The sequence below is a fragment of the Epinephelus fuscoguttatus genome, linkage group LG1, assembly GCF_011397635.1.
Source record: "Epinephelus fuscoguttatus linkage group LG1, E.fuscoguttatus.final_Chr_v1".
NCBI classification, from domain to species: domain Eukaryota; kingdom Metazoa; phylum Chordata; class Actinopteri; order Perciformes; family Serranidae; genus Epinephelus; species Epinephelus fuscoguttatus.
Window position 1 is genome coordinate 16,747,747 of NC_064752.1, and position 26,980 is coordinate 16,774,726.

General features: G+C 41.1%; 2 protein-coding genes across 2 annotated transcripts; both read left to right on the top strand.

Moving 5' to 3' along the window:
* Positions 1-12,082: 12,082 nt before the first annotated feature.
* Positions 12,083-17,342, top strand: LOC125887970 (elastase-1-like). The gene is made up of 8 exons (XM_049575126.1): positions 12,083-12,230; positions 12,503-12,600; positions 13,567-13,667; positions 14,076-14,201; positions 15,671-15,807; positions 15,900-16,042; positions 16,944-17,093; positions 17,213-17,342. Exons 1-8 carry the CDS (start codon positions 12,191-12,193, stop codon positions 17,222-17,224), a joined length of 807 nt encoding a protein of 268 aa, XP_049431083.1. The 5' UTR covers positions 12,083-12,190; the 3' UTR covers positions 17,225-17,342.
* Positions 17,343-17,653: 311 nt separating this feature from the next.
* On the top strand, positions 17,654-24,487 carry LOC125887960 (elastase-1-like). The gene is made up of 8 exons (XM_049575117.1): positions 17,654-17,791; positions 17,932-18,035; positions 20,633-20,733; positions 20,934-21,059; positions 22,250-22,386; positions 22,493-22,635; positions 24,113-24,262; positions 24,404-24,487. The coding sequence occupies exons 1-8, from the start codon at positions 17,752-17,754 to the stop codon at positions 24,419-24,421; spliced, it is 819 nt and encodes a 272-aa protein (XP_049431074.1). The 5' UTR covers positions 17,654-17,751; the 3' UTR covers positions 24,422-24,487.
* Positions 24,488-26,980: the final 2,493 nt, after the last annotated feature.

Sequence of the window (26,980 nt, forward strand, 5' to 3'; positions counted from 1 at the left end):
GCGTATTTGCTGATGACTTGTGAGCTCATTACTGTTACAGTTTTTGAGTGATTGGCTATTGTCCGCAGCTGAAGCCCCATTATGGGACAGCATGGGAACTCCACCTCAGCCCTCTGCACACAGACTTCTACTCTCATGAGGAGTGCAAAAGGACATTTAAATTAGCCTTAAGGAGGAATTAATCCTAATGACTTCTTTTCATTAACAACTAATTAAATATTCACATGCCGGCTCCAATCTAACCCCCCACACCCCCTCTTTGTCTCTGTCTCCTATTTCATTGGTGGTCTGCTGCACAGTATTCTGCTGTACTTGAGAGGAAGGCAAAAGTAAATTGTATTGTGCCACTGCATGTATGAGATATGGGCTTAGCAAAATGGGCACCTAGTCTATAATATGACATGAAAGGCATTAGTTTTCATTGAAGAGATAATTGAAAATTAAATCGCCAGCAATTACTTTTTATAGCTGACCACTGAGAGTGCTTATAGGGATACTCATTGTGAATGAATATTCAGGATTTTCAAGCCTGTTATTAAAATGGCACATGTGAAATGACAAGGAACTTTCCCCCCAATAACATTAAAAAAGAATCTGCTGTGTTTTTTGCGCCGAGGCAATTTTGAGGGAGACATAGGGAATATTCTTGATATAGACATTTTGAGATTTCGCTTTTATGATTTACCAAGCAGCTGGCTGGCCACATGGGCCCCAATCAATAGCTTTAAATCATATTGTTAGCTCTGAAGGGCAGAATGAAATACAGAAGCAAGAGCTGAGTAAAGCCCCCCCACCACCCTTAAGAACGGATCAACACTGGTTCTCAGTGAAACCAGACGAAATATCTGAGTGTACCAGTCCAGGGAGAAGAAAAACCTTTTGCATCTTGCAGCAACAAGGTTATGCACAGTTCACTGTAGGGTGCAGGTTTCTCAGCATTCACCAGCATAACATTAACACTGGCTCACAGCAGCTAGGGTTTACATAAATCCTTATCTTTTAAAGGTCCAGTGTGTAAGATTTAGGGGGATTTAGTGGCATCTAGCTGTGAGCATTGCAGATTGCAACCAGCTGAAATTTCTTCCACTGAGGGCTCATTTATGCTCAACATTAGAGACAGAGACGAACATATCCTTCTGTCTGTACTCTGTGTTCATTTCATCCGTGTTTGGGTTTGTTTCCTGATAGCTTACAGATACAGACGAAACAGAACAATTAACCCGGTCTCACTCCGAAGTCATCAAAATCCGTCACTTGGGCAGTGACTTGCAGCGTCAGTTGCCGTTATAGTTTAACAGTGCCAGGCGCAACAGGGGGATACGCGGCGGAACAAGGACAAAAGTTTAGGCAGCGAAAGTCCGAGAAGGGTGGGCAGGAGTGGTGGTGGATGGGTCCAACAAACACCGACCTTCATGCGAGAGAGCAGGGTTCATATCCCAAAAGATTCTAAAGCCAAACCCTGTTCTTTTTCCCTAAACCTAACCACGTGTGTTTGTTGTTGAAGGAAAAAAAACCATAAAATCGCTGTGTTGTACTGACGTAGTGCATGTTGAAAGAGACTATATGTAAACGTTAACTTCCTGTGAAAACGGAAGCGATGTTGAAAGAAGACAGACAGAACTTGACACGGTGTCCCAGAACGTCAACAACCAACACACCCAGCCTTGCACGTCGTATGTGGACGTGGAAAGTCCATGACCAAGACGTCAATATGTGACAAGGTTGGAGTGAGAATGTGTTGGAGCAATACACATGGAGATTGTAAGCGCAGTGTAGCGTAGTTTAAGCAAGATACGACTGTAGGAGATAACAAGGAAATTTAAATGGCGAAACAGAACAAATCCGTAATAGAGTGAAAAGAATTCCCAGTCCACATGTTGGTATCATAACGTTAATGGCCACACAGACCACCATCGTCCACACTTCTGCCTCCATTTAAAGGTACAATATGCCAACCTCCTCCACCATCACCTCTGTTGTGTGAAACTTTTGACCCTGCCCTTTAGTGCCATATATTGGTCTTATTCATGCCATCATAAAGGATGCATGAAAGTATGAAGGCAGTGACATTTACAGCATTTGAAACGGACATCGCTATTTTCGTACGTAAAGGGAGTATAAATGAGCCTCATAGTTCAGGAGGTTTTTACTAGGAGCCAAATTATCTGCAAAGGTCTCCTCCTCTCCAAAACAAACGAACCAGGTGATTACAACTAGTAAAAACACTAAATAAAACAGTTTCACATTACAAATCAGTGTTTCTCTAAGGCCATGGGACAAGTTGCTAGCCCAGCACCTCCTAATGCGTGCTGACCATTTCTGTCTGATAACTTAAGATCCAGATGTTCCGGAGGCTTTTACCAGGAGCCGACGTATCCGCAGAGGTCTCTTCCTCTCCAGAACAAATTAACCCACTGATTTAAACCAGTAAAAACACTGACTAATACAGTTTCACGTTAAAAAAAATCAGTGGTTTTTATACATTGCTTGCTGCAGAGGGGCTTCTATCTACAGTGGCCACCACGAAAACGGTTTGTCCATTCTGGGCTACTATAGAAACATAGCAGTGCAACAGTAGCTATGTTTCCATCCAAAAGTGATTCGAACCATTGGGAAATGCGCATTAAAAGAAATATAAATCCTGTGTGTTTCCATTAAATGTATGGACTTTGGTGAAAACTACGAACTCTGCAGAACCGGAAACAAAACAAGTCTCGCATTCTTCTTCTTCTACATTTTCTGGCCGTTGGCAACCAGCTTGTAAATACATTACCGCCTTCCCGACCCGGAGTGTGGATATCACCATGGAGAGAGGTGCGCTACGTCAAACTTAATTCGAACATAACTGTTTCCTTCCCCCATTTTGCGAATGAACATTTTTTCGAATCAACCAAAACCCGGCTAAAGCGAGCATATTTTAGTTTGTACGAATCAGGGGTCTTTAATTCGAATTTTGGTGTTTCCATCATAATTTTCTGATGTGATACTTCTAGATGCACATCTAAACAGGCTGATGGAAACATGGCTAGTGATCTCCATGGCCGAGGACCCATTCCCTATGTAGATATAAACAGCTCATTTAAAGGCAACAAAATCAGAACTATACACCAGAGAAAACATACTTGTTATATAATATTCAATTTCTGCCAATATATCCCACCTAAATCCTACACATTGGACCTCTGAATACAAAGGTCTGATAAAACATTTTTTAATCATGAAGGGGCTGATCTTGTCTTTTGATTACGTGCGTTATAAACAGCACCAAGATCAACATTGTGGGTGTCCCTACAATAACCAGTCTAACTTAATTTCCTTTGACTATTCAAAATTATTGAGGTCCAAGTTAATTGTCTCCTCTCTAACTTCCACCCATAGTGTAGACAGTACTCATGCATGAAAGTAATATTACACAGACCAGTGAAGCTCTGAGATTGCACTCTCCGTCTCTCTACTTCAAATTGTCAGTGGTAAAAAGTGATTGACGGAATACACAATAGAGTTGGAAATCAGAGGTCTGTTTAATGTCAGAACTGTGTTGTTAAACTTGCATCATCTCCGGACATCAAACAGCCCAATATCACATTTATTCCTCACGGTTACATATCTGACTCATATGTTACCTTTGATGGTTTATTATATTGTAAAAAAAAAAAAAAAAAAAAGTGGTATGAAAGAATTTAACAGTTTGTGCAGTGACACATTATGCTCCAATTAACAAGTTACTGTTATCACAGCGTACTTATTGAGACTGACTGACGCTTTCTCTGTTAAACTGTGCTAATTGACATATAGTTATTTTCTCCCCTTTCCCTCGGGGAATAATTATGTTGACAGCCACTGACAGGTATGAATGTGCAGTGCGGTAAAAACATGCTTTACAAAACAGCTGCACAAGCTCCCCTCACTAGTGTTTGTGGTTGTTTTAATTAGATGTCTGTTTAACACTGGTATCACCACACATGCTGCTTTTTACTTACTGTATCACTTTCTAATAAATTCATACACAGTTCATACTAAAGCTGCTTTCATCAGTGTCTTGTTAGGTTGGGTGTGTTTTTTTAACAGGGAATATTTGATGAGCATTTCCTCTTTAAAGGGACAGTTCACCCCACAGTCAGAAATACATGTTTTTTCCCTCTTGCTACTTATCAGTCTAGACTTGTTTGGTGTGAGTTGCTGAGCGTCGGAGATATCGACAGTAGAGATGTCTGCCTTCTCTCCAATATAATGGAACTAGACTGCACTTGGCTTGTGGTGCCCAAAGCACCAAAATAAATAGATTTGAAAAACTCAACAGCAACGTCTCTGCTCAGAAATCAGGACCTGGTTACTCAAGATAATCCACAGACCTTGTTGTGAGCAGTTTCATGTAGGAACTATTTTCTTTCTAGCAAACTACACCCGTCAACCAGATCACTACCCAGAAGATAGCGTGCATCTCCGTGGTGTGAGCTCACCTAGCACCACGGAACTAGCTAACATTACAGCTCAGCTGAGGAGGACGACATTGTTCACATCTCCTGCTGTCATGAGCGTTAGCCTCTAATCTACGGCCCTGAAATATGATATGTCAGCCTGGGCCTCTCTGTAGCACCACAATGCTTCATTTATAGTGGTAGGTTGTGGCACATTTTATCTTTATCAAAAAATTGCAGCCTCTACGATTTGGATATTGCACTTACTGTCATACTGCCATTTGGACATTTTGATGCACAGATCCCTCTGCACATCCTACATGAAACTGCTCACAACAAGGTCTGTGGATTATCTTATTCAACCAGGTCATGATTTCTGGAAAAAGACATTGCTTTGACTTCTTCAGATCTATTTCTTCTGGCACTTTGAGCACCACAAGCCAAGTCCCTTCTGGTTCAATTATATTAGAGAGAAGGCAGATATCTCTACGGGCGTCATCTCCAACACTCTGCAACTCACACCAAAACAATCTAGATGAATAAATAGCACTACAAGAGAAAAGAAAAATGTGTCTCTTTTTATTTGGGGTGAACTGTCCCTTTAAGTGTTGGTATCTTATCCTTAAGGCCCTCTAATGGTCCAATACACACAGCATGGGAAGGATGAAGCAACATAGTATGTCAGTTTTTAATCACCTTTCTCTTCCCTCTATCAGTCAGTGAGGGATGCTTGGAGCAGCAGCCTCCTTTTCCACTCCAGTAGACCCTATCACTGCTGCAACTGAGGGCCAGGACCCAGCAGCTCGGCGGCAGCTGAGACCAGGGCAGAGGGGGGACAGGGGAGAGGAAACAGGCAAGCAGCTAGAGGTGAAAGCAGCCGCAGGAGGACGGAGATGGATGAACAGTACTCCACAGGATCAATCAAGCACTCGTAACCACAGCAGATCATCTAACATGCTGCTGCACCAACTCCTCCTCCCTGCCCCCAATAAACTACATCACCTCACAGCCTATATGGCACCTTTTTGCCAGATACATAGAGAGAGGCAGACTGAAAGAGAGACACAGAAGAAGAGGGAGGTTGGAGGATAGTAGGAGAATGTATTGATTGTTTTCACTGGGGTATAATTGCAATTAAAGGTTGCAAACAGCCCAGTGGATCAGTTTCGTTGCTGTCACCCACCAGGACACATGGCAACAATGATGCATCCCTACACATTTCCTCGGCCAGCAGGGGAAAAACACTAATACACTGTCAGCCCCTGTAGACTGTGTAGATTAGTGCCATGGTGTGCAGTAATTTAGCGCTGCAGCTTCTCACACATTATGTATAAACAAAATTTGTCACTGGCAAATAACACCACGGCCCCAAACAGATGAAAGGAGCAGTAAACGTTTTAACTAGTTGTTACTCTCAGGTCAGAAGGAAACTAATTAGTGGATCTGAGATCAGATGCAGATTAAGTAAATTTCCATGAGATTCTTGCCCTCATATTAACATCCGACAACCACTAGAATTTCAACTATAGATATGTTATATTTGTATGTTTCACATGTAGCATGTGATATGTTGAAACTTTACATTTCAGTTTATGTTTGGTTATGCTGAGGGACAAAAAACACTCGGTCAGGGTTAGGAAACATCATGTTTTGGCTGAAAATCCCAGTTTGTTTACTACAAACACAGCTGAAAATGTCCAGATTCTTGTTTAAAAAATACCCGCTGTTGTTGCTACATACCTGGCTGGATATGTCCCATACTGTCATTTAAAATACCCACATTCGTGGTTATAAAGCCGGTTGGATATGTTCTGAACTGTCATTAAGAAACACCCACTTTTGTCGCCACTATCACAGCTGGACATGTCCCAAACTGTAGTTAAAAATACCTGCTTTTGTCGCTACAAACATGGCTATATATGTCCCAAAATGTCACTCAAAACACCCCCTTTTGACACCACATAAACACACCCTTTGGTTGCTGCAAACTTGCCTGGATATGTCCTGAACTGCCACAATCACAGCTGGAAATGTCCCAAACTTTCATTTAAAACAGCTGCTTTTGTTGCTACAAAAGTGGCTGTATATGTCCCAAACTGTCATTAAAAAACACTTGCTTTTGATGCTACAAAAACACCTGCTTTCATTGCTACAAACATGGCTGTATATGTCCCAAACTGTCATTAAAAAACACTTGCTTTTGTTGCTACAAAAACACCTGCTTTTGTCGGCACAACCACACCTGGACATGTCTCAAATGCCACAAAAACACACCCTTTTGTTGCTACAAACTCACTTGGTTATATCCTGAACTGTCATTGAAAAAAACACCCACTTTTGTCGCCACTATCACAGCTGGACATGTCCCAAACTGTAGTTAAAGATACCTGCTTTTGTCTCTACAAACATGGCTGGATATCACCAAAACTGTCATTGAAAATCACCCGTTTTTGTTGTTACAAACTCGGCTGGTTATGTTCCGCACTGTCATTAAAAAGACACCTGCTTTTGTAGCCACAATCACAGCTGGACAGGCCCCAAACTGTCATTTAAAAAACCCGCTTTTGTTGCTACAAACTCACTTGGTTATATCCTGAACTGTCATTGAAAAAAACACCCACTTTTGTCGCCACTATCACAGCTGGACACGTCCCAAACTGTAGTTAAAAATACCTGCTTTTGTCGCCACAAACATGGCTGTATATGTCCCAAACTGTCACTCAAAACACCCCCTTTTGACACCACATAAGCACACCCTTTTGTTGCTGTAAACTTGCCTGGATATGTTTTTGAACTGTCATTAAAAAACATGTGCTTTTGTCGCCACAATCATAGCTGGACATGTCCCAAACTGTCATTAAAAATACCCGCTTTTGTCACGACAAACACGGCTCACTGAAATGAATCACTGCAACTGTCATTGAAAAACAACCACCTTTGTTGCTACAAATTCAGCTGGATATGTTTCAAGCTGTCAATAAAAAAAACACCAACTTTTGTTGCCACAATCACAGCTGGACATGTCCCAAACTGTCGTTAAAATTACCCGCATTTCTTGCGACAAACATGGTTGGATATGTTCCGAACTGTCATTAAAAAAACACCCGCTTTTGTTGCCACAACCACAGCTGGACATGTCTCAAACTGTCATCTAAAATATTCGCTTCTGACGCTATAAAAACACCTGCTTTTATTGCTACAAACATGGCTGGATATGTCCTGAACTGTCATTAGAAACAGTGCTGTATATTATACCATCTCTCCTCTTCCTGTCTAGAGACTCAGCTCATATAGATATAATCGTATGTCATACTTAGGAAGTGTAAAAAATTAACACATCCATGATTTGCAGAAACTTACAGAGCAAACATTTTCTTCCGGCGACTGGGCCTGGGACTAAATGTCCCTATTACACTTCTGTTCTTGCCATCTTCCTGTTGAAAGTGTTGAAGGCTGTACTACTCTACCTCACCTTGTATTTACCGTCTGTAGACATTTTGTCTGTGTGGTTTTCTCAACAGTACAAATGCTCATCAAGGACAAGAGACAGCTGTAAGGACAATCACAGAGGGCCTTTTGTCAGAGCTTTATGTTTCATTATTGTTTTCTTAGACAATCTAGGATTCTTGTGCAATCTTGGCCCATGAATAAAGCAAAAACGGATTACATTATAAGTGACCGATAAAAACAAAGCGGCCTTGTGAGAAACAGCTGGCTTCAGGAGAGTTTTTGCTGAACTAAGGCCACCATTTAAAAGCCTTTAGAAATAGCATTCTGCATACCAAAAAGTTTGTGTATCTTACGATATATTTACTAAATGTCTGGGTAGATGTGAGTGTTGTGTTTCTAGCTTGTTTTGCTGCCCCCAAATGGCCAAAAAAAAAAAGAAAAAAAAAAATCAATTAAAACTGCTTTAAAAGTGCATTCACTTTCCTCAGCGTCACATGGCAGCACTAACAACACAGCAGCTGAAATAAATGACTGTATACCAACAGCAATGGTGTTTTCTAATCTTAATGGGGTTTAAATCTTTTAGCTTCACTCCGGCAACAGTTTGAGCATCTCAAATAGTGTCACATTGGCATAATCAACAGTTACTCTGCGATAACCCTGCCCGACTTTTATATCACAGACCCAATCAGTGCATCCCATTAATTTTTTTTGGAACCTCAATTTCCTGCCCATGTGCGTGAGACATCTTTATGGGAACCAAATCGACTATTCATTAACGAGGGGAAGCTGTATCAAGAGCAAACATCTTTAATTAACACATCCCCAGCACTTCCTGTCTTTGATCTCCCCATTTGATTTATGCCTCTGCAAGAAAAGGTTGGGGTGGTGGAGGGGTACACGAGGAGTTCGGAAGGGGACGCAGACGCTCTATGAGAAAATAGCTAAATTGTGGAGCCCCTGTTGATCACGAAGTGTTGCAGCATTAGGACTTTTTCCCTGCGTGTCATGGGGCCAGCTCAATTACCAGTCGGCGTGGCTATCTCTTTAATAGCCTGATAAGGCAATAATCCAAAATCCATACAGTTTTAATGACTTTCTGTCTAATTAAGGACTGTTTTATAAAAGACGGACACATCAGAGGCCTTCCCATTGTCCGCACACCTATTGTTGGATATATCCGCATGACCAGTTAAGAAGTGGCTTTTAAAAGTATTAATATGTATATTTTACCTCGAGATTCACTGTGCATACATCATCAAGTAATCCATCTGCGATATAACTGTTCAATGTCAAAGAGGTCAGAGTGAAGAGGAGGAGAGAAATCTTCTACAACTCAGTTCTCACACTGGATTTAAATCTCTCCAGTTGGGAATGTAGATCTTGACTTTGTGGGTTTTGTTAATCTCAGTTCAGTACTAAATCAAATCTGTACTCACAATGGGCTTGTGTAAAGATTTTGGCACTGCTGAAATAGAAATCTCAGGACTACATGTCATGTGTCTGTCTCCTGTGAAACACAGGTGAAATGCCTTTATATCTGCTCTATGGCCAAGTAGAGACTCTGAGTGTTTGTTAGTCTTTAGCCCCATCTAGTGTTGGGCCTCCACACCATGTTCCTACAGTATGTACAGTCAGAATGATGCATTATGTGACACTGTCCCAAATCAAAAACTGCTCTATTTTTTTTTTTAAATTTTTTTTTTTAAAGGGGAAATGACTCAAAGCATTATATAACTTTATGAAGAAACTGTAATTAGTTGCATCTTTTTAAATTTGGAAATAATACAAATAAGAAATAATTATTAGTCTTTATTGTCTGTATGTATATTTTGATCGAAGTTTTTAGTTTAAAGAATGTATCTAGTTATTTACATATCTTTATTATAATTTTTCTTTTTTCACACTTAAATGTCTTCATGATCACGTGGTTGTAAATTTTGTATTTTAAGTTTCTGTTAATTTTGTCATTATAAAACAATAAAAAAGAATAATAAAAAAGAAATAAGTAATAAAAATGCAAGTAGCAGTCATCAGGTTTATATGCAGGAACTGACTGCAAACTAAATCCCAACACATTATCCACTTTATTTTATTTTTTTATTTTGTTATTTTATTACTCACCATTTGCATATGAATAACTTGAGAATGAACTTTTCTGTACATTCCTGATTTTAAAAATATTTGCTGAAACAAACAAACAGAATATTTACTTTTAGATATATTATGGAATTATTTTCAAATTTTAGTTTCCATGATGTGGTCACTTATCATGGTTAGATTATCATCATTTATTAAGTTATTTTTTAATCTAGGCTGGAAAGCATCCATCCACCCAGTGGAGGTTGGGTGCAGGGGCTTTGTGGGCAGGCCGGTTAGTCAGCTTCTCTGGGCTGCTGGGACAAAAGGCACTAGTCTGCAGAGGGCCATCAAGGAGCTGACAGAGGAGGTTGAGAGAGCTAGCTACTGGCTGTGGCTACGGAGGAGGGACAGTGTATGGGGCCAGACACCCCAGTAGGGTCAGCTGCAGGGAGTGGCAGGGAGACGTCCCTAGACAGCCACTGGCCCCCCCACCCGGAGATGTACCAGCTAGGGGGTGAAACATCGGTGAAAAGCGGCACCAGCTGAAGACACTGCGACAGTAATACCAGCAACAACCTGTACATTCCATTAAGTATTTTAGACAACCAAATCACTAGCAAAAATATTGGCATTGTACATTTCTGCAAACCTTGGAAACATTTAGTTTTTGCGCTATTATGCATTAGATACGTTGAAACTTTACATTTCTTTAAGTTCAAACAACGCAAGTGCTTCTACAAAACTGGTGAGGAGTTTGCTAAAAAGCACCTACTCCACTTTGACCTATAAACAGTTTGTCAAACTCAAGTGCCAGAATTGTTGACATTGCACGTTTCTGCAAACCACAGATATGCTACATTTGTAGCAGACATGGTGAAATTTTACTTTTCTGAGGTTAGCATATGGTTATGTTTAGGCACAATGACACCTCTTTCTGGTTATGAAAAGATCATGTTTTGGCTTAAAAATACCTGGTTTTGGAGACACCATCCCATCTTGAAACTGAGCAATGTCTTGGTAAAAATCAGTCATTTTTTTGTGGCACTATCCCCGGTGGAAAAACAGCGACTGGTCTCAAACAAACACCCAAGTTTGGTGGCTAGAAAGCTGCTGGAAACACAGCAGTGACTCGCTAAAACACATCTGGTTTTGTTGTTCTTGAACAGTGGTCCACAGCTTAGCGGGCATCTCACCTTGATCACACCATCCCCTCCTTGTCCCCATGATAAAATCAGCCTGTATACTACGTCAGTTTAGAAACACTGCAATGAAAAATACAAATGACATGTACAAATGTAACATATTCATGGTTCGCTGAAACATACAATGCCAACATTTTCTTCTGGTGACCGGGCTGATTTAGAGTGGAATTTCATCCTCTCCACAGTGTTTCATCAACATTTCTTGAGTGCTTGGAAAAGACGCCACAGTAACAGACAAAACAATCTACAGTTACTCAACTGAAGTCGCTGAATGACCCAAAAATTGTGTCACTTAACAACAAAGGAAGATATTTTCCTCTCATTTTAGCAGCAACCTCTGTTGCATTCCATCACAAACTGCTTGCACTGTATTAGCGTGTAGCGTAGTCTTCTCTTCCCTTCCTCCTCTCACAGAGCCACTTGGGACAAGAGATGACACAGAAACATGCTTCCCCATGCTGACTCCATAATTCATGCTGGTTCAAAATGGACACGTGATTATTTTGTGATGTAAATATTCTCAACAACTTGCACTCTGTTACATCAGACGATTCATTCCAAGGTTTCATGTTGGAGAGTAACAACTAAACACGATCAAAGACAATGTAGTGACGTTTGCCTTCGTGTTAAACATTTAATACAGCCAAAAGGTCAGCCAGTCCAAACATTATACACTTCTCCCCTTCAGGGCCAAATTTCTGACAAAAATATGTTGCCCAGAATAGATATGGTGGACTTTATCAAACATGACAAATACATAAATACCCTTCTAAGTCCTTTGAATCACTCTGACTCATGTCATCCAGTGATATACCTCTCAGTCTGGAACATGTCATTCTTTGCTACTGGTCAAAGCAGGAGGTGTGTGGTAACTGAGTGTGATAACACCGTGTGAGACAGACCACAGCTGCATACCTGGCTTTTGTCACAGGGTAAAGAACAGTCATACATTTCCAGACCAAGTGAAGGTCGTGTTGAGGTATAAAAGACGGTGAGGAGCGTTCGGTCCTTGCAGAAACGTTGTGACACACTGTAGACATGCTTAGGTTTCTGGTGTTGACAAGTCTCGCAGCCCTGGGTAAGAAAATGACAGCACACGCCGCGCCGTAGAACCATTCATTGTTGATCTCTTTCTGTCTCATTCAGTCAGTCACTCACTCTGTCATCCAGTCACTCACTCATTTTTTAGTTTAGTCAACACACACAGGAGCTACGCATAATCTGCTCTACCTGTGCGCTCCGTCTGGCTGGCCTCATTTCTCCTTTCTGATTTCTGTAGGTGCAACCGTACGATAAAGCTTCTGAGAATACACATTTAAATTGTCCCTTTGTTTTTATGTTTTTAACCAGTGCTGGCTGAGCTGGAGCCCCAGCCCAGGTACCTGGAGGACAGCTTTGAAAGAGTTGTTGGAGGTGAAGTGGCCAAACCTAACTCCTGGCCCTGGCAGGTAATCTACTGTAACACAGGATCAAAAACTAAATTTCAGCAGACAATGAAATTATGTTTCAGGGCAATACAGAGCGCTTTTTCAATTACACCTCTTAAAGGGATAGGTCAGAATTTTTGAAGTGGGGTTGTATGGAGTACTGATCCATAGCTGGTGTATTACGCACAGTGGAAAGTGGTCAGCATGCCCTCAGTTTGGAGAAGCAGGCTGGAGTACACAGAGGCTTTTAGCCACCTAAAAAAAAGTCCCACCTTAAAAAATCATAACCAGTTTAAGTGTACTCTATATTGAGAGTATTTTCACTTCTTCACCTGAATGTCAGACAGTGATTTCCACTGAAAAATGAAGCTGTTATATGGCTCTCTTCAATGCCAGACTCCATTGAGAAAAGCATTGATTTAACACTGCTGAACACAGGAGCTGCTGGTCTACTGCTGCCTCGATCAGTTCATTTGTTTGTGATATTATGTGACTTTGGTGCTTTAAAGGATTAGTTTGGGTTCAACAAAGTCACACGATAACATCAACTAACTAACTGATCAAGGCAGCAGTAGACCAGCAGCTCCTGTGTTCAGCAATGTTAAAATGCTGTTTTTCTCAATGGAGTTTGGTGGCTCTGATGAGAGCATACACGGGACTGAATAATAGGCATTAAGCAAGAGGTAAATCAGTGAAAATACTCTAAATATAGCATATACTTAAACTGATATTTGTTTTTTCCGGTGGGACTTTTTTATGTGGCTAAAATACAATTTGTTTTTGAGCCCGTCAACAACAGTACATTGCTTAGCTTCCATGTCAGACTCCAGCCTGCTTCTCCAAACTGGAGACATGCTGACTTACATCTACTGTGTGTAATACACTGACTATAGTTAAGCATCTCGCACAACCCCACTTCAAGAAATCCCAACTATCCCCTTAATATTTTCACATATACATAACTCTGGTCTGCTCTCTCCCCCTTAGATCTCTCTCCAGTACAAATCTGGCAGCAGGTTCTACCACACATGTGGAGGCACCCTGATCGAGAGAGGATGGGTCATGACTGCTGCTCACTGCGTGGACAGGTAACGTAATGATTAACTCGAGCACGGCCTCGGGATTCTTTGGCTGTATGAGTTTTAGGTGCATTTTGTGATTACTTTGACTTTAATATCCACGGCCCGCTCTTATCGCAGCACCGAGGTATGATTTATTTCAGTGTTTCTAAATGTCACCAGCACGAGGAAAGTTCTCATGGCCTCATTTATAACTGTCACATACCAAGAGGATTCATTTATTTTATTAGAGGGAAAGAAATGTCTCCAAACAAAGGAATAATAATCATAATAATAAAAACCGGGCATATTGTGACCTTTACATTTTACATCAGTTTACTGTAATAAGAAATCATTAGGCTATGCTGATCAGAAATTAGTCATTAGAGTCAAAACTAATCATTGATTGTTTTTGGGGTTTTTTCTTTAATATTGCAGCAGTAGGACGTGGCGTGTCGTTATCGGTGAACATGACCTCTACAGCGACAGTGGCAGAGAGCAGATCAAGAGTGTCAGCCAGGTTTACATCCATCCCAGATGGGACTCTGGCAGAGTGTCTGCTGGGTGAGGATTTCATTTTTCTTAAGTTCATACAATTTTAAGTGTCTTTAATTTGCATGTTTCTGTTGAGTTTATCTGTTTAAAAGCAATTTTACATAAGTAAGCAGTGCTGTAACGAATGTCTTTTGCTTTTGTTTTTTACACTTGAAGACTCTAGTGAGGTTTTCAAATGATGCTTTGAGTGTCTGTTGTCAGATTTTATGATGTCATCACCTTAAAAAAAATTACACAAAATCCTCACTTTGAATAAAGTGGTTAATCGGATTAAATGAATTAGTCTATTTTTTTAATCAACTTCCTTTTATGTATAAATGTAATTTACGGTGTTACATTGCTGCTAAGCCGCGCCGCTAATAGAGCAAACACTTCTTTTGACTGAAGTGAAATTATTGTTTTTTTAAAGGCTAAATGCCAACAAATAATAACACGGTAGATACATACATCTAGTGATGCATTTGGACACATCATCAGCGACAGTACCAGGGGTCAATGGGGGTTTCGGGTCTCAACTTCAGACCCTGTCACCCTGGCGACCTGACCGGGACTGATCAGTTCCCAGCCTGTGTCCAGCAGCATTAGACCACGACATGTCCCTCCTGATCCACAGCCATTGTGAAGCTTTTTCTGCAGCCCCTGAACTCTGCTAATGGCTTGTGTTTTACTTGTCTCTTAAGCTCACTTGCCTCTTCCATGTGCTCCTCCCAGGGCACCGTCAGCTCCAGCATGACCACTTGTTTTAATGCTACTGGTACCAGCACAGTGTCCAGTCTAAGGGTGGTCTCCACAATGTCTTCTGGGAATCTGGGTTGTTTCCCCAGGTCCACCCTCACCCTCAGCCAAGAGGCCTGTCTGGACTTTAGTCAATAATGAAATGATAATTAATCTGACTTGAAGCAGAATATTTTGTTAGATAAAAACATTACTGATTAGGTCTATCTTTTTTCTATAAATTTTGACTTCTGGACTTTACAGTGCTCTGGAGTTATTGGAAATAACTGGATCAAACGAGGTGGAAACAATCCTACGCAGGTGCAAGAACCACTGAAAATGCCACATTTGAACCTCCCAGGCCAAAATCTATGGTTGCCAAAAGGGTGGAGAGATTTCTGTTGGCATCGGCTTGACTGACTGACCAACAGAGCAAACAGCCTAACAACCATGCGAGCCATAGAGCTGCTGGTCGGAGCTTAATAATAGAAAGCAAAAGCTGCACAGCATGTTGATTTAGACTTTGTGTTAACATTAGTGAAGCTTCAAACTATTCTGTACAGCCCTGTAAATGTTTCAAGGGGAATCCATTTCTCTAATTTCCCAAACATCTCTGGGCAAAGTATGTTCTGGTATGAAGGGAAGAATGTCACCTAAGGGTGGAGGTGGTCTAACCCACGAACAAAATGTCCTCCTTGGGAGTGTAGTATCTTTGCAAAGCTATTTTAGGTTCCTCCTGTTTAATCCATGCATCTCCACCTCAGGTACGACATCGCCCTGCTGCGTTTGTCTTCTGACGCCACCCTGAACTCCTACGTCCAGCTGGGCTCTCTGCCTCCAAGTGGCCAGATTCTGCCCAACAACAACCTCTGCTACATCACCGGATGGGGACGCACCTCCAGTGAGTAGACTGCAAGGTCACAGTCAGGGCTAATCAGTTTTAGTTTTTGTAAATCTCAGTGTATCTTACCTTTCAAATTTTACTTTGTTCAGCCGGTGGCAGCCTGTCCGCCCAGCTGAAGCAGGCCTATCTTCCTCTGGTCGACCACAAGACCTGCACTAGCCCTGGCTGGTGGGGCAGCACTGTCAAGACCACCATGGTGTGTGGTGGTGGTGGTGCCGAGGCTGGATGCAACGTGAGTCTCCTCCTACATGAAAAAGAAATGTTGGAGTAACTAAAACTATATTACTGCAAAGTCTTATTATGGAAGGGTTTTTCGCTTTGACTTAGATTGTGTTTAATTTGTATTTCAGTAAAGTAGTGAAGTGATTCAGTTCGTGGAAGAACACTAAAAACCACAAAGAACAGAAAAAAAGTCCTGCACAATTTTAAAGGGACAGTTCACCCCAAATCAAAAATACCTGTTTTCCTTTTACCTGTTGTGCTGCCTCTAGTGTTGTGAGCAGTTTCATGTAGGAACTATTTTCTTTCTATCAAACTACACCCACCAACCATATCACCACGCAGAAGGAAGTATGCATCTACTGCTAGCTCACCTAGCATCTAGCTAACGTTACAGCTTAGCCAAGGAGGACGCCTTTGATATTTACATGTCGTGCGGTCATGAGCCTCTTGTTCATGAGTAGATGCACTCATCCTTCTGCACAGTGATACGATTGGCAGGTGTAGTTCAGTAGGAAGAAAATAGTTCCTACACGAAACTGCTCACAACAAGTTCTGTGGATTATCTTGAGTAGCTGGATCATGATTTCTGGAAAGAGACATTGCTGATGAATTTTATAAAGGTATTTTTTGGCGCTTTGAGCACCACAAGTCAAGTGCCATATAGCTCCATTACACTAGAAAGAAGGCAGACATCTCTACGGCCGATATCTCCAACACTCTGCAACTCACACCAAAACAATCTAGACTGATAAATAACACTACAGGTAAGAAGAAAAAATATGTATTTTAGATTTTAGGGTGAACTGTCCCTTTAACCCTACAATACAGTAACTGTAATATGGTGTTATTTATATTGAGTATCCACCACTGAATCCTGATCAATGTGTTCTCTTTAATCTCGTTCCTCTCAGGGTGACTCTGGTGGCCCTCTGAACTGCCTTGTCAACGGAAAATACTACGTCCATGGCATTGCCAGCTTTGTGTCTGGTATGGGATGCAACGCCCCCAAGAAGCCCACCGTCTTCACCCGTGTCTCCGCCTACATCGAATGGATGGACTCCGTAAGTATTAGGGATACATACATCTATCATACGTAAAGGAATGCTAGGACAGGTGCGGGTTTAATCGGGATTAAGTTGCGTATGTTGTGTAATCATTACTTTCTTCTTCTCTTTTCCAGATCATGGTGTAAACCGAATCCATGTTGCAGCAAACAAAGAAAGAGACCACATTGAACCACGTTTTCATCTGTTGTGCTTCCTTGTTTGTCTGGTCTCATTCTACAAAAAATAAACTTCATTAAACTTCAAGTGATGACTCATTTCTCATCATAAAGTTTATGTAACCACTGTTACATGTGTCATTATTCTTTTGACTTCAAACTATGCAACAAAATATGTGCAAAAGACACCTAAAAATACAAATTCCTGGATTTATTTTATGTAGCATCCAACTACTTAAATTAAAGTGTGGTCACAGACTGTGAAATAAATGTTCTGCACAGGAGGTTCTTAAAAACACTCGTAATGTTTCTGTAAATCCAGTGTGATGTGGCAACATGCCGTCACACACTATCTCAAAATGCGATAAAGCCTGAGACGGACCACAGGTGCCTCTTTGACCACTGCAACACCTAGCAGAGGGTGCACATCAAGTTAAGGTTGGCTCAGGCTATAAAGGAGTGAGACGTGCATTTAGAAACAAAGAGACGCCGTGGACATGCTCGTGTTTCTGCTGTTCACCACTCTCACAGCCACAGGTAAGAAATATCAAAGCTGTACTGTTAATAATAATAATAATCCACTGCCGACAAACGCTTAAAACTAAGAATGTAGATAAATTAACACAAGGTGAAATCGTGTTTAAATGGTGTGTTGAGGAGTTTCCTCCGTGCCTCAGTGCTGGCTGAGTTGGAGCCTCGGTCTGACTACGAGGAGAGCGGCCCTGCAGGGAGAGTTGTGGGAGGTGATCAGGTGGCTCATCACTACTCCTGGCCTTGGCAGGTACAGTTTCACAGTAGCCAGATAGAACATGTAAAAAAAAAAAGGTTGTGTACAAGTACAAGATCCTGAGTACAGGTAGAGCGTTGAGCCAAAATACTTGGGAGGTTTGGAAAATGGGCAACACTGCATGAAGCACATCTGTTTTTCAAAGGTTACAGGTCAACTCTTGAACTAATTCTGACAACAGAATTCTTCTATTATCTCTGGAGGAATGAGACTAAAAAATAGTTTGTAAAAGGAAAAGTTTGCTATTTTGGGATTTGTACGTATTCACTTACTTCCTGAGAAGTTAGCGGACAAGACTGACACCAACTCTTAGATTTGCTACAGATGGCAGCTGGTTAGTTTAGTTTATACACCATAAAACAGATGGGAAACAGCTTGCCTAGCGCTGTCCGAAGGTAACAAGATCCCACATCTTACCGTTTTCATGCTTAAAGGAAAATTCCAACCCCCAAATGACCATTTGTACACCACCTTCTCACCTTGTGTGACATCGTATTCATGAAGAAACTTCTCACAGGCCTCCACTGAACAACGGATCCACAAACGCAGAATATTCTTGATGACTTGAAGTCAGAGGCGACAGCATTTAACAACAGAAAAATTATATCAAAACATCCATTTACAAACTCTTACATAACTTGTGCAGCACAATCAAAGTCTCATTTATCCAATCGTGGGCTCATTATTTCCCAAACAGAAAGCTCCAGCACCAAAATAAGAGTGAAACTTATCTGTGCTCTCTACAAAGCCAGACTCCACTGACAAAACTGTAATTTTACCACATTGATCACTGGAGCTGCTGGTCTACAGCTGCATCAATTTGTGGTTTGTCTGTGTTATTGTGTGATTTTGATTAATCCGAACTAACCATTAAAAACATCAAAGTCACACAGTAATACAAACAGACTGTTTGTTTGGGGCATGCAAGATAACACAGAGTGAGTTATTGATAACAAGTGGTCATTTGAGGGGTGAAATGTTCCTCTAACGGACTGAACAAGGTGGTATTTATCATGTTTATAATGAGTAAGCCTTGGGCGACCTCTAGCTCACCTGGTAGAGTGTGCACTTCATATAGGCTGAGTCCTTTGCAGTAGGCCAGGCTCAGTTCCAACCTGTGGCTCTTTGCTGCATGTCACCATCAGTGGATACTGTGTTGCCTGATTTGGGTGGAATACAGCTGCAATAACATGCCACTGAACATTTTGCTGATACGTTCAGTATCAACATTTTTGTGACTTGTATGTTAATTAGTAACATTTCCTCTTTACGTTAATAAAAAATGTAATTTTCTCTGCATTACGTTGCCCTCCAAACATATTTTAGGGATGCATGATATTGGATTTTTTGCTGATATCCGATATGCCGATATGTAACAACTCATTTGACTAATAAGCAATAACGATATTGATATATCCACTTTTTGCCCTAACTAATTTTAGTGATCATCAAGCCTCTTCTGAGGTGGAGTTAACATCATATTATGCATGCATACTTTTATTGTGATGGCCCACCAGCAGATGGAGACATTAAATACAATACTTTTCGATGTATGTGATATTCATTCATTGTTCAAAATAAGAAAAACCACGTTGGCCGATTCATATATTTCATTTTAAAGCCAATATCGTCCGTTATTGATGATGAGCTGATATTATCTTGTATCTCTATAAAATAATTATAACAAAATAATGAGTATGTTTCGGAGGTGCTGCTGAGTTGATACTGTTATTTTCGAATAGACCTATGTTGGCTGTCTCCAGTCTTGGAGACATGCTAAGCTAAGCTCACTGGCTGCTAGCTGTAGCCTCATATTCAGCGTAGATATAAACCATACCATCTATCTCTCTGCAAGCAAGAAAAAAAGCATATGTCCCAAAATATCAAATTACTGCTTTAAGAAAAAAAATCTTAAAAAGGCGATAAGGTGTTTCTAAGATATTTCTCAACTACTATTAACAATAAAGTGGTTATGCCTTTGTAACTGCATGTTACAAAATGCTTGTATTTTTCAAATCTACGCTCATATATCAGCCACTTTACTCTAATACAAGTGTGAAGTCATGGTAATGTACTCTTGCATAGCCAGACCTATCACATGCTGTGCCAGCGTTGGAGAAAGGTCTGGCTGAATTAATCTTAACTCCGCACTAAGGGAAAAAAATACTGTGGGTTGTTTGTATTTCTTTAAGCTAATCAAAATTGTCTTGGGAGGCCCTAAGCCCAGGACGCAGCCATGGCGTCCTTGAAATACAGTATCGGCACGAAACTTTTGTTGCAAGGTGAGCTCTGGCATTAAAATTGCGAAATCCCTGCAAAGAAAAAAAAAAACACATAAAACTTAAAAGACATTTAAGAGTGTAGGTTGCTCGCTTGGAAGTTGATGTAATGACTGGGATTTTGAAAACAGTAACAGGCAGGAAGCGTGTAACTGTCTGAGATTGGCAGACAGTGACAGGCTTTATATCCACAGTCTATATCCTGTGAGCAGGACTAGTGTAAAGTTACTGTAATAATAAAAGAGAATAATTTTGAGTGCTTCGCTGCCATGTTTTTAAGGCTGGAAGAAGTAATATTTTGTCCTGCTCCAGGTTTCTCTTCAATACTACTCTGATGGCTCCTATCACCATTTCTGTGGAGGAACGCTGATCGGTAAAGCATGGGTGCTGACAGCTGCTCACTGCGTGTTCAGGTAACACATACAGTTGGTGTTATTATCCTTATATTGTTCTAAAGTAAGTAAATGTTACATGGCCACGCATACATATTTTTTGTTTTGTTTCACGGCACCTGCACAAATACATGTTTTCTGTTTGCTCTCGTGACTTTGTTTCTCACCTGTCTTGTGGTGTTTTATTGTGGAAACAAAAAAACTAACCCAAGCTTGAACAGTTCCAGCTCGCTGCGTGTGGTCCTCGGTGACCTCATCCTGCACAGCACCCATCACACAGAGCAATACAGGAGTGTCAACAATATTTACATCCATCCTGATTGGAACAATAACAGCATCTCCTCTGGGTGGGTCTGTCTGTTGTTGCACTGTAGTATCTGTCTGATTCTAATAGACTGCATACAGTCAACATTTGGGTAAACACTTATTTTCTTTAAAGGGACAGTTCACCCCAGCGAACATTTTCCCTCTTACCTGTAGTGCTATTTGTCACTCTAGATTGTTTTGGTGTGAGTTGGCGATTGTTGGAGATATCAGCCATGAACATGTATGCCGCAAAGGCACCACAAGCCACAAACCACAAGCACCACAAGCCAAGTGCCATCTAGCTCCATTATATTCGAGAGATAGTAGACATCTCTAAGGCCGATATCTCCAACACTCAGCAACTCACACTACACACGGGTTCACACTACACAATATCTTTGTCTGTTCAGACAGTCACTATGTGAAATTAGGCGACTGTGGAGTCATAAAGTTTTATGGTCATGGCCATGACGGACTACACGCTGGTTCATGAACAACCATCCCTGGTTGTCTATCACGACGTGTGTGATGTCATCAAGTTATTCTTGTCCTGTTTGTATTATTATTACTATAATTTCAGTCACTATGGCTGTTCTTAGTAAATGTTTTAGAAAATGAAGAGATTCTCTCAACCGAAGTTATGAGGGACTTTTAATTTTAAAAAGCTACAGGAAGTGCTGAGTTTGAAATGGCGACATAATAAAGCTTCGTTTCTAATGTAGTCTGTTTCAAATGAAGGTAATACCCTCTGCAGTTAGTTGGTAAGTAAAATTTCCACCACTCATTTTTAATTTTATCACCTTAAATATTCCACTACGAGGAAATAACATTCCTATCAGCCTGATGCTAATGACAGTACTCACCAGGTTGATAAATGCCTCTGCTGTTTCATGCCATCATGTAGTGTGAACCCGTCATCAGAGGAAAAATATGTATTTTTGATTTTGCGGTGAACTGTCCCTTTAACAGATTAGTTTCACACAACTTGGGCCTTTGAGTTACAGTGTTTATCATTACACTTAGAAGGAAATTTAGATGGATTTATTAGCTGCCTTTGAGTTACATTAAGCCTGAGTGATGTCTTCTGTAGGCACCATTGTTTAAAAGTCACTAGCAACATATCTGTTCAGCATATTTCTGGTGATGCTCATTCCAATAGGACCATGTTGAGCTTTAATTAAATGATACAACTCCAGTACAAGATTTTCAAGTCCCATTCTTTGACCTTTAGTAATGACATCGCCCTGTTGCGGCTGTCTTCGGACGCCGTCTTGAACTCGTATGTGGGGCTGGTCTATCTGCCTCCTTATGGTGAGATCCTGCCCCATAACTACGCCTGCTACATCACTGGATACGGACGCACCTCCAGTGAGTCAAATGCAAATCCTCACACTCTGTATTGTCAGTATCGTACACATGCAGTCATCTCAGATGCACCGTACATGGTGTATGTCTCCCCTCTGTGTACCTTCAGCTGGTGGAAGTATGTCAAACAGAATGAGGCAGGCTTACCTTCCTGTTGTCGATCATGAGACCTGCACCAGCTTTGGCTGGTGGGGCAGCACCGTCAAGACCACCATGATCTGTGCTGGAGGAGGCGCTCAGTCAGGATGCAATGTGAGTCTGCTGATGTGAAAAATATGATAGAATGAAGAATATATTTCTCAAACTCAATCAAACTGAGCACACTTATGATTCTAACTAGCACTGGGTAATATATATATTGATATTATACCGATATTGTGATATGAGACATGATATCATCCGAGATTTTGGATATTGCGATATTCTAAGTGTTGCCTTTTCCTGTTTTTAAAGGCTGCTTCACAGTAAAGTGATGTGATTTTCTTTTTCCAGACTCTCACTGTTGAAGAAGTTAAAGTAAAGTACAAAAAAAATTCCTTTAAATCATCACTTATAAACAAGTGGCAAACTCTGAGGCTGAAAAATGAAGCCAGCAGGGAGGTACTAAAAGCTGCAGTTCCTCGAATGTCTGCTTGAGGCTGGCTCCTGAAGCCAGCCAGCCCTCGCAGACCCCCATGTATTTTAACATTGCCAACCAACTTTACAGCAGAAATAAACATCGTTAGTGCTATATTGTAGGCAGCTGGACTTGCTTGAGTTTCGAGAAGACGTTTTGCCTCTCATCCAAGACGCATCTTCAGTTCTAACAGACTGGTACGCAGTCACAGGCTTTAAACTCTGTGTGGGTGTGTTAGATGGGTCCAGGTGTGAGTGGATGATAAGTGGTGTCGAAACATGCATGAAAGGTGAAACATCTTCCAGAAACTCAAGCAAGTCCAGTTGCCTACGATATAGCACTAAAGGTTACCATGACCTGGATGAATGAGAATCTTCACCAACAGAAATAAACAGCCTGGTACAAACAACAGTTTTGGTCTATAGCTAATTTCCCCCTTCATGACAACTGTACAAGGGGTGAATTTTTAAACAAGTCACCTCTTTACATTTTATTAAGGCTAAAAATTATGCATAATTAAGGGCAGGTCGCTTTGAGTGGCAGGCCGTCTGCTGGTAGTGTCCTCTTTCTCAGTCAGATCCACCCTTTGCTCCATCCTCTCGCCTAAGTATGGTCACTTCTGGCGCGACAACACCAAGCTAGCACCAAGCTAGCAACAGCCGAATAGCTGAACTCGAGTTTTGAAACAGGAAGCCACAAATAAATGGGTGACGTCACGATAGCTTCGTCCATTATTTTTACAGTCTATAGTTATGACCCACTAGAAGTGTGTGGCAAAACTGTGTACAAACAGTAACCAGCAGTTCATGCATAGTGTACCTTTAACAAGCTTACAGTAACTTAGAAAAAACTGTCTAGCGGTCACAGTGGAATAAATGATTACTAGCAAACTCCTCTTCAGTTTTGTAGATGCCCTTTGAGCCATTGTAAAAGTACACACACATCCACATTATCGTTAGTTTAAGGCACAACTGGAGGCTGCAATAAAGATCCCCAAACCCCCTGAATATCAGCCAATAATCCCTAAAGCCTGATGCATCAGAAGGCTATAAGTCAAAAATGCTATATTTGTGGCTACATATCTGTGTGCATTTAACATGTTTCATCCTTCAGGGTGACTTTGGCGGCCCTCTTAGCTGCAAAGTTAACAACAGGTGGTATGTACATGGGGTAGCCAGCTTTGTGTCGGCCATGGGATGCAACGCGCCCCAGAAGCCCACCGTCTTCACCCGCGTCTCCGCCTTCACCACATGGATAACCTCGGTCAGTCAAAAACACAAACAATATAAAGACTTACATGTTGTATCAACTGAATTTACTTTTAACAGCAAGTTCTTTTAGTTATCCAAGGCTAATCATCTGAAATGAATGTGCAGTTAATGATATGTAATTTTCTTCTTCCAGGTCATGAACAATCCTTGAAATGGATCATTATTTTGCAACATCCTCCATCTGCAACCAAATTCCCAGGACAAAATAAAACTTGCGCAACAATCAACATTTGTGTCTTGAAACTGTTTCTTACTGCAAGATGTCGTGCACACGTTCAGATAAACACCTGACGAGCTGCTTTCTTATCAGGCCTTCCAAAAACGTCACATTCACCACTTTCCCATTCAGCGCAGCATGTTAGCATCGTCAGCAGGTTCACTCTGTGACAGAAAGTGGACAAACACACAGACGAGCAGATGGTGCACTGAGGGGCTGTAGCAGGGACACAAACATACACTTTTGTTTTGTTTTTTTTGACATAATGCAAATTTGATCTGAATCTGAGTCCTGACAGCCAGCAGTCCTGAGTAAATGCTGACATCCACTTTGCAGTGTTTCCGTGTGCCTGTCCTGGTGTATTATGCCAGCTATTTTTCAAATTAAAGTTGTGTTTTCTCTTTGCTCCCATCAGAAATCGGTCAGATAAAAATCGGTCTGTTTGGTGTTTCATAAACAGAAGGTCTGCGTTACCCTTTCTGCTCCCTCTCCGGTGGGTTTGTGACATTTTTTGAAGGAAACGGCTGCAGTGAGCATGGAGGCACTAATTGAGGGCACACAGTGCAGCACGGTACATGCATGATAAGTCCGCCTATAGTGGGAACCGCACATATGTTGCAGCTGAGCAATGAACAGAATGGAAACAGCTGAGACAGATGGACTGACAGTTGACGTAACTAATGCACCCTGTATGTCTTTAGATCTGTTTCTCCAGTATTTCACTGAATGTTTCAATTTGACCTTGAAACACTGGAGCATCTTCCATAAATACATTTAAAGCAGGGCCTGTGGGGAGGTTAGTAACCATCATTAATGTGGATGTGTTAGTTCAAACCTCCCAGCCATACTTTTATTACAATAGGACTACTGATGCACAACTCTTTAAATTTGAATTAAGAAATGTCACACAGTGTGCTCTACATACTTATTAGACGCTCTTCTGTTTCACATTGTAACATCTGCAGTTAAAGGTAAACTAGGCAGGATTTAAAAAATATATGTTAGCATTAGCTCTTTTTACATAGAGATCGTGCTATTGGGCTGCTCCCTTCAACCAAAAAAATGGCAGCATCATTCAGCTGCAGTGTGTGTGATTATAGACTGCATGTTGGTTTCATGTAATCAAAAGAGGTGTGACATTTAACACAACAGCATCAGCCTCTAGTGTGACATAAAACATACCCATCAACAGCGCTTTCTAAACAACAACAAAGGCATAACAATCATTTACTGCCTCTGTTATATGGCGGCTGATCTCGTCCTCTGCTGTAATGATAAGGAGCTCCTGAATCTTACTGTTTTACATTTTCGGGCGCTGCTCTTGTTCAAGTTAGCCGCTAACTGCTATTAGATGCTTTTAAATTTCCCATAGGGGGTCCCACACACATAACACGTCGTCAGAACACCACGCTTTGTCCTGCCCACAGTCCCCTCCTGCCAAGTGTCCTGTTTATACAGACACAGTTTCAGCACTGATACTACCTCCTGGCACCTCTGTGCCGGCTTAAATGCAAGACCACTATGTCCCCCTATTCAACAATCGTAACTTACATACAGAACGGTGAGGTGGCATATATTCCCACCTTGAACAGTGTGAAAGCAGCTATTGTTTTTACCAATATCAACTTATTTTTATTACTAGTACTGTCCTTTTTTATTGTTTTAAATCTCTTTAGGATTTTGTCATTTTACTGTATTCACTCCTTAAGTTTCTGGTTTTTAAATACTTAAATACTGCATTTTAGGTTATGAAAGGTGCTATATAAATAAAGTTTATTATTACTATTATTATTAGTAGTAGTAGTAGTAGTAGTAGTAGGCTATTTTGCAGAGCCTCGGCCCTCTGCCTGTATTTTCTTTTTATTTTGCTATGTTCAGGTTCAATCCCGGTGTGGGGGAGCCCCTTTGTGCGGGGGTTGTATGTTTTGTGTCACTCTGGGTTTTCTCTGGGTACTCCGGCTTCCTCCCACAACCCAAAGACATGCATATCAGGTTAACTGGTGACTCTTAATTGGCCATAGGTGTGAATGTGAGCATGAATGGTTGTCTGTCTCTATGTGTCAGCCCTGTGATTGTCTGGTGACCTGTTCAGGGTGTACCCCGCCTCTCGCCCAATGTCAGCTGGAATAATAACATAATTGATGCCTAAACAATTACATTTCAAACACAACTGTCTGCCTCCCGTAAACCAAGTCCTCTCTGTTTCTACCAAACTCTACCAACACTGGGACACACAGAGTGAACAGCACCTCCGCCGGGCCTCATGAATACTTATAAATGCATAAGTGGAATACTGTACTGTGGCCTTGGGGTTGTTACTGTAAGCTTTCAACATTCATCTTACTCTCTATTAATCAACAAGTTGTAGCACACATCCTAATCTCACTACAGTACCTCCTCCCTACACGCTCTCCTCTACCTTCTGCGTGTGAATTTATGTGCTTAATGAGACACTCATTTTCCATGACTGATGAGTCTGTAGTTCTTTTAAAG

Excerpts from the sequence above, each read along its gene's own strand:
- LOC125887960 (XM_049575117.1), top strand. The coding sequence starts at position 17,752 with ATGCTCGTGTTTCTGCTGTTCACCACTCTCACAGCCACAG. Across the intron at positions 21,060-22,249 it reads AATAACAGCATCTCCTCTGG|TAATGACATCGCCCTGTTGC; the intron begins GTGGGTCTGTCT and ends TTTGACCTTTAG. Across the intron at positions 22,636-24,112 it reads GCGCTCAGTCAGGATGCAAT|GGTGACTTTGGCGGCCCTCT; the intron begins GTGAGTCTGCTG and ends TTCATCCTTCAG.
- LOC125887970 (XM_049575126.1), top strand. The coding sequence starts at position 12,191 with ATGCTTAGGTTTCTGGTGTTGACAAGTCTCGCAGCCCTGG. Across the intron at positions 12,231-12,502 it reads GACAAGTCTCGCAGCCCTGG|TGCTGGCTGAGCTGGAGCCC; the intron begins GTAAGAAAATGA and ends GTTTTTAACCAG. Across the intron at positions 13,668-14,075 it reads GCTGCTCACTGCGTGGACAG|CAGTAGGACGTGGCGTGTCG; the intron begins GTAACGTAATGA and ends TTAATATTGCAG.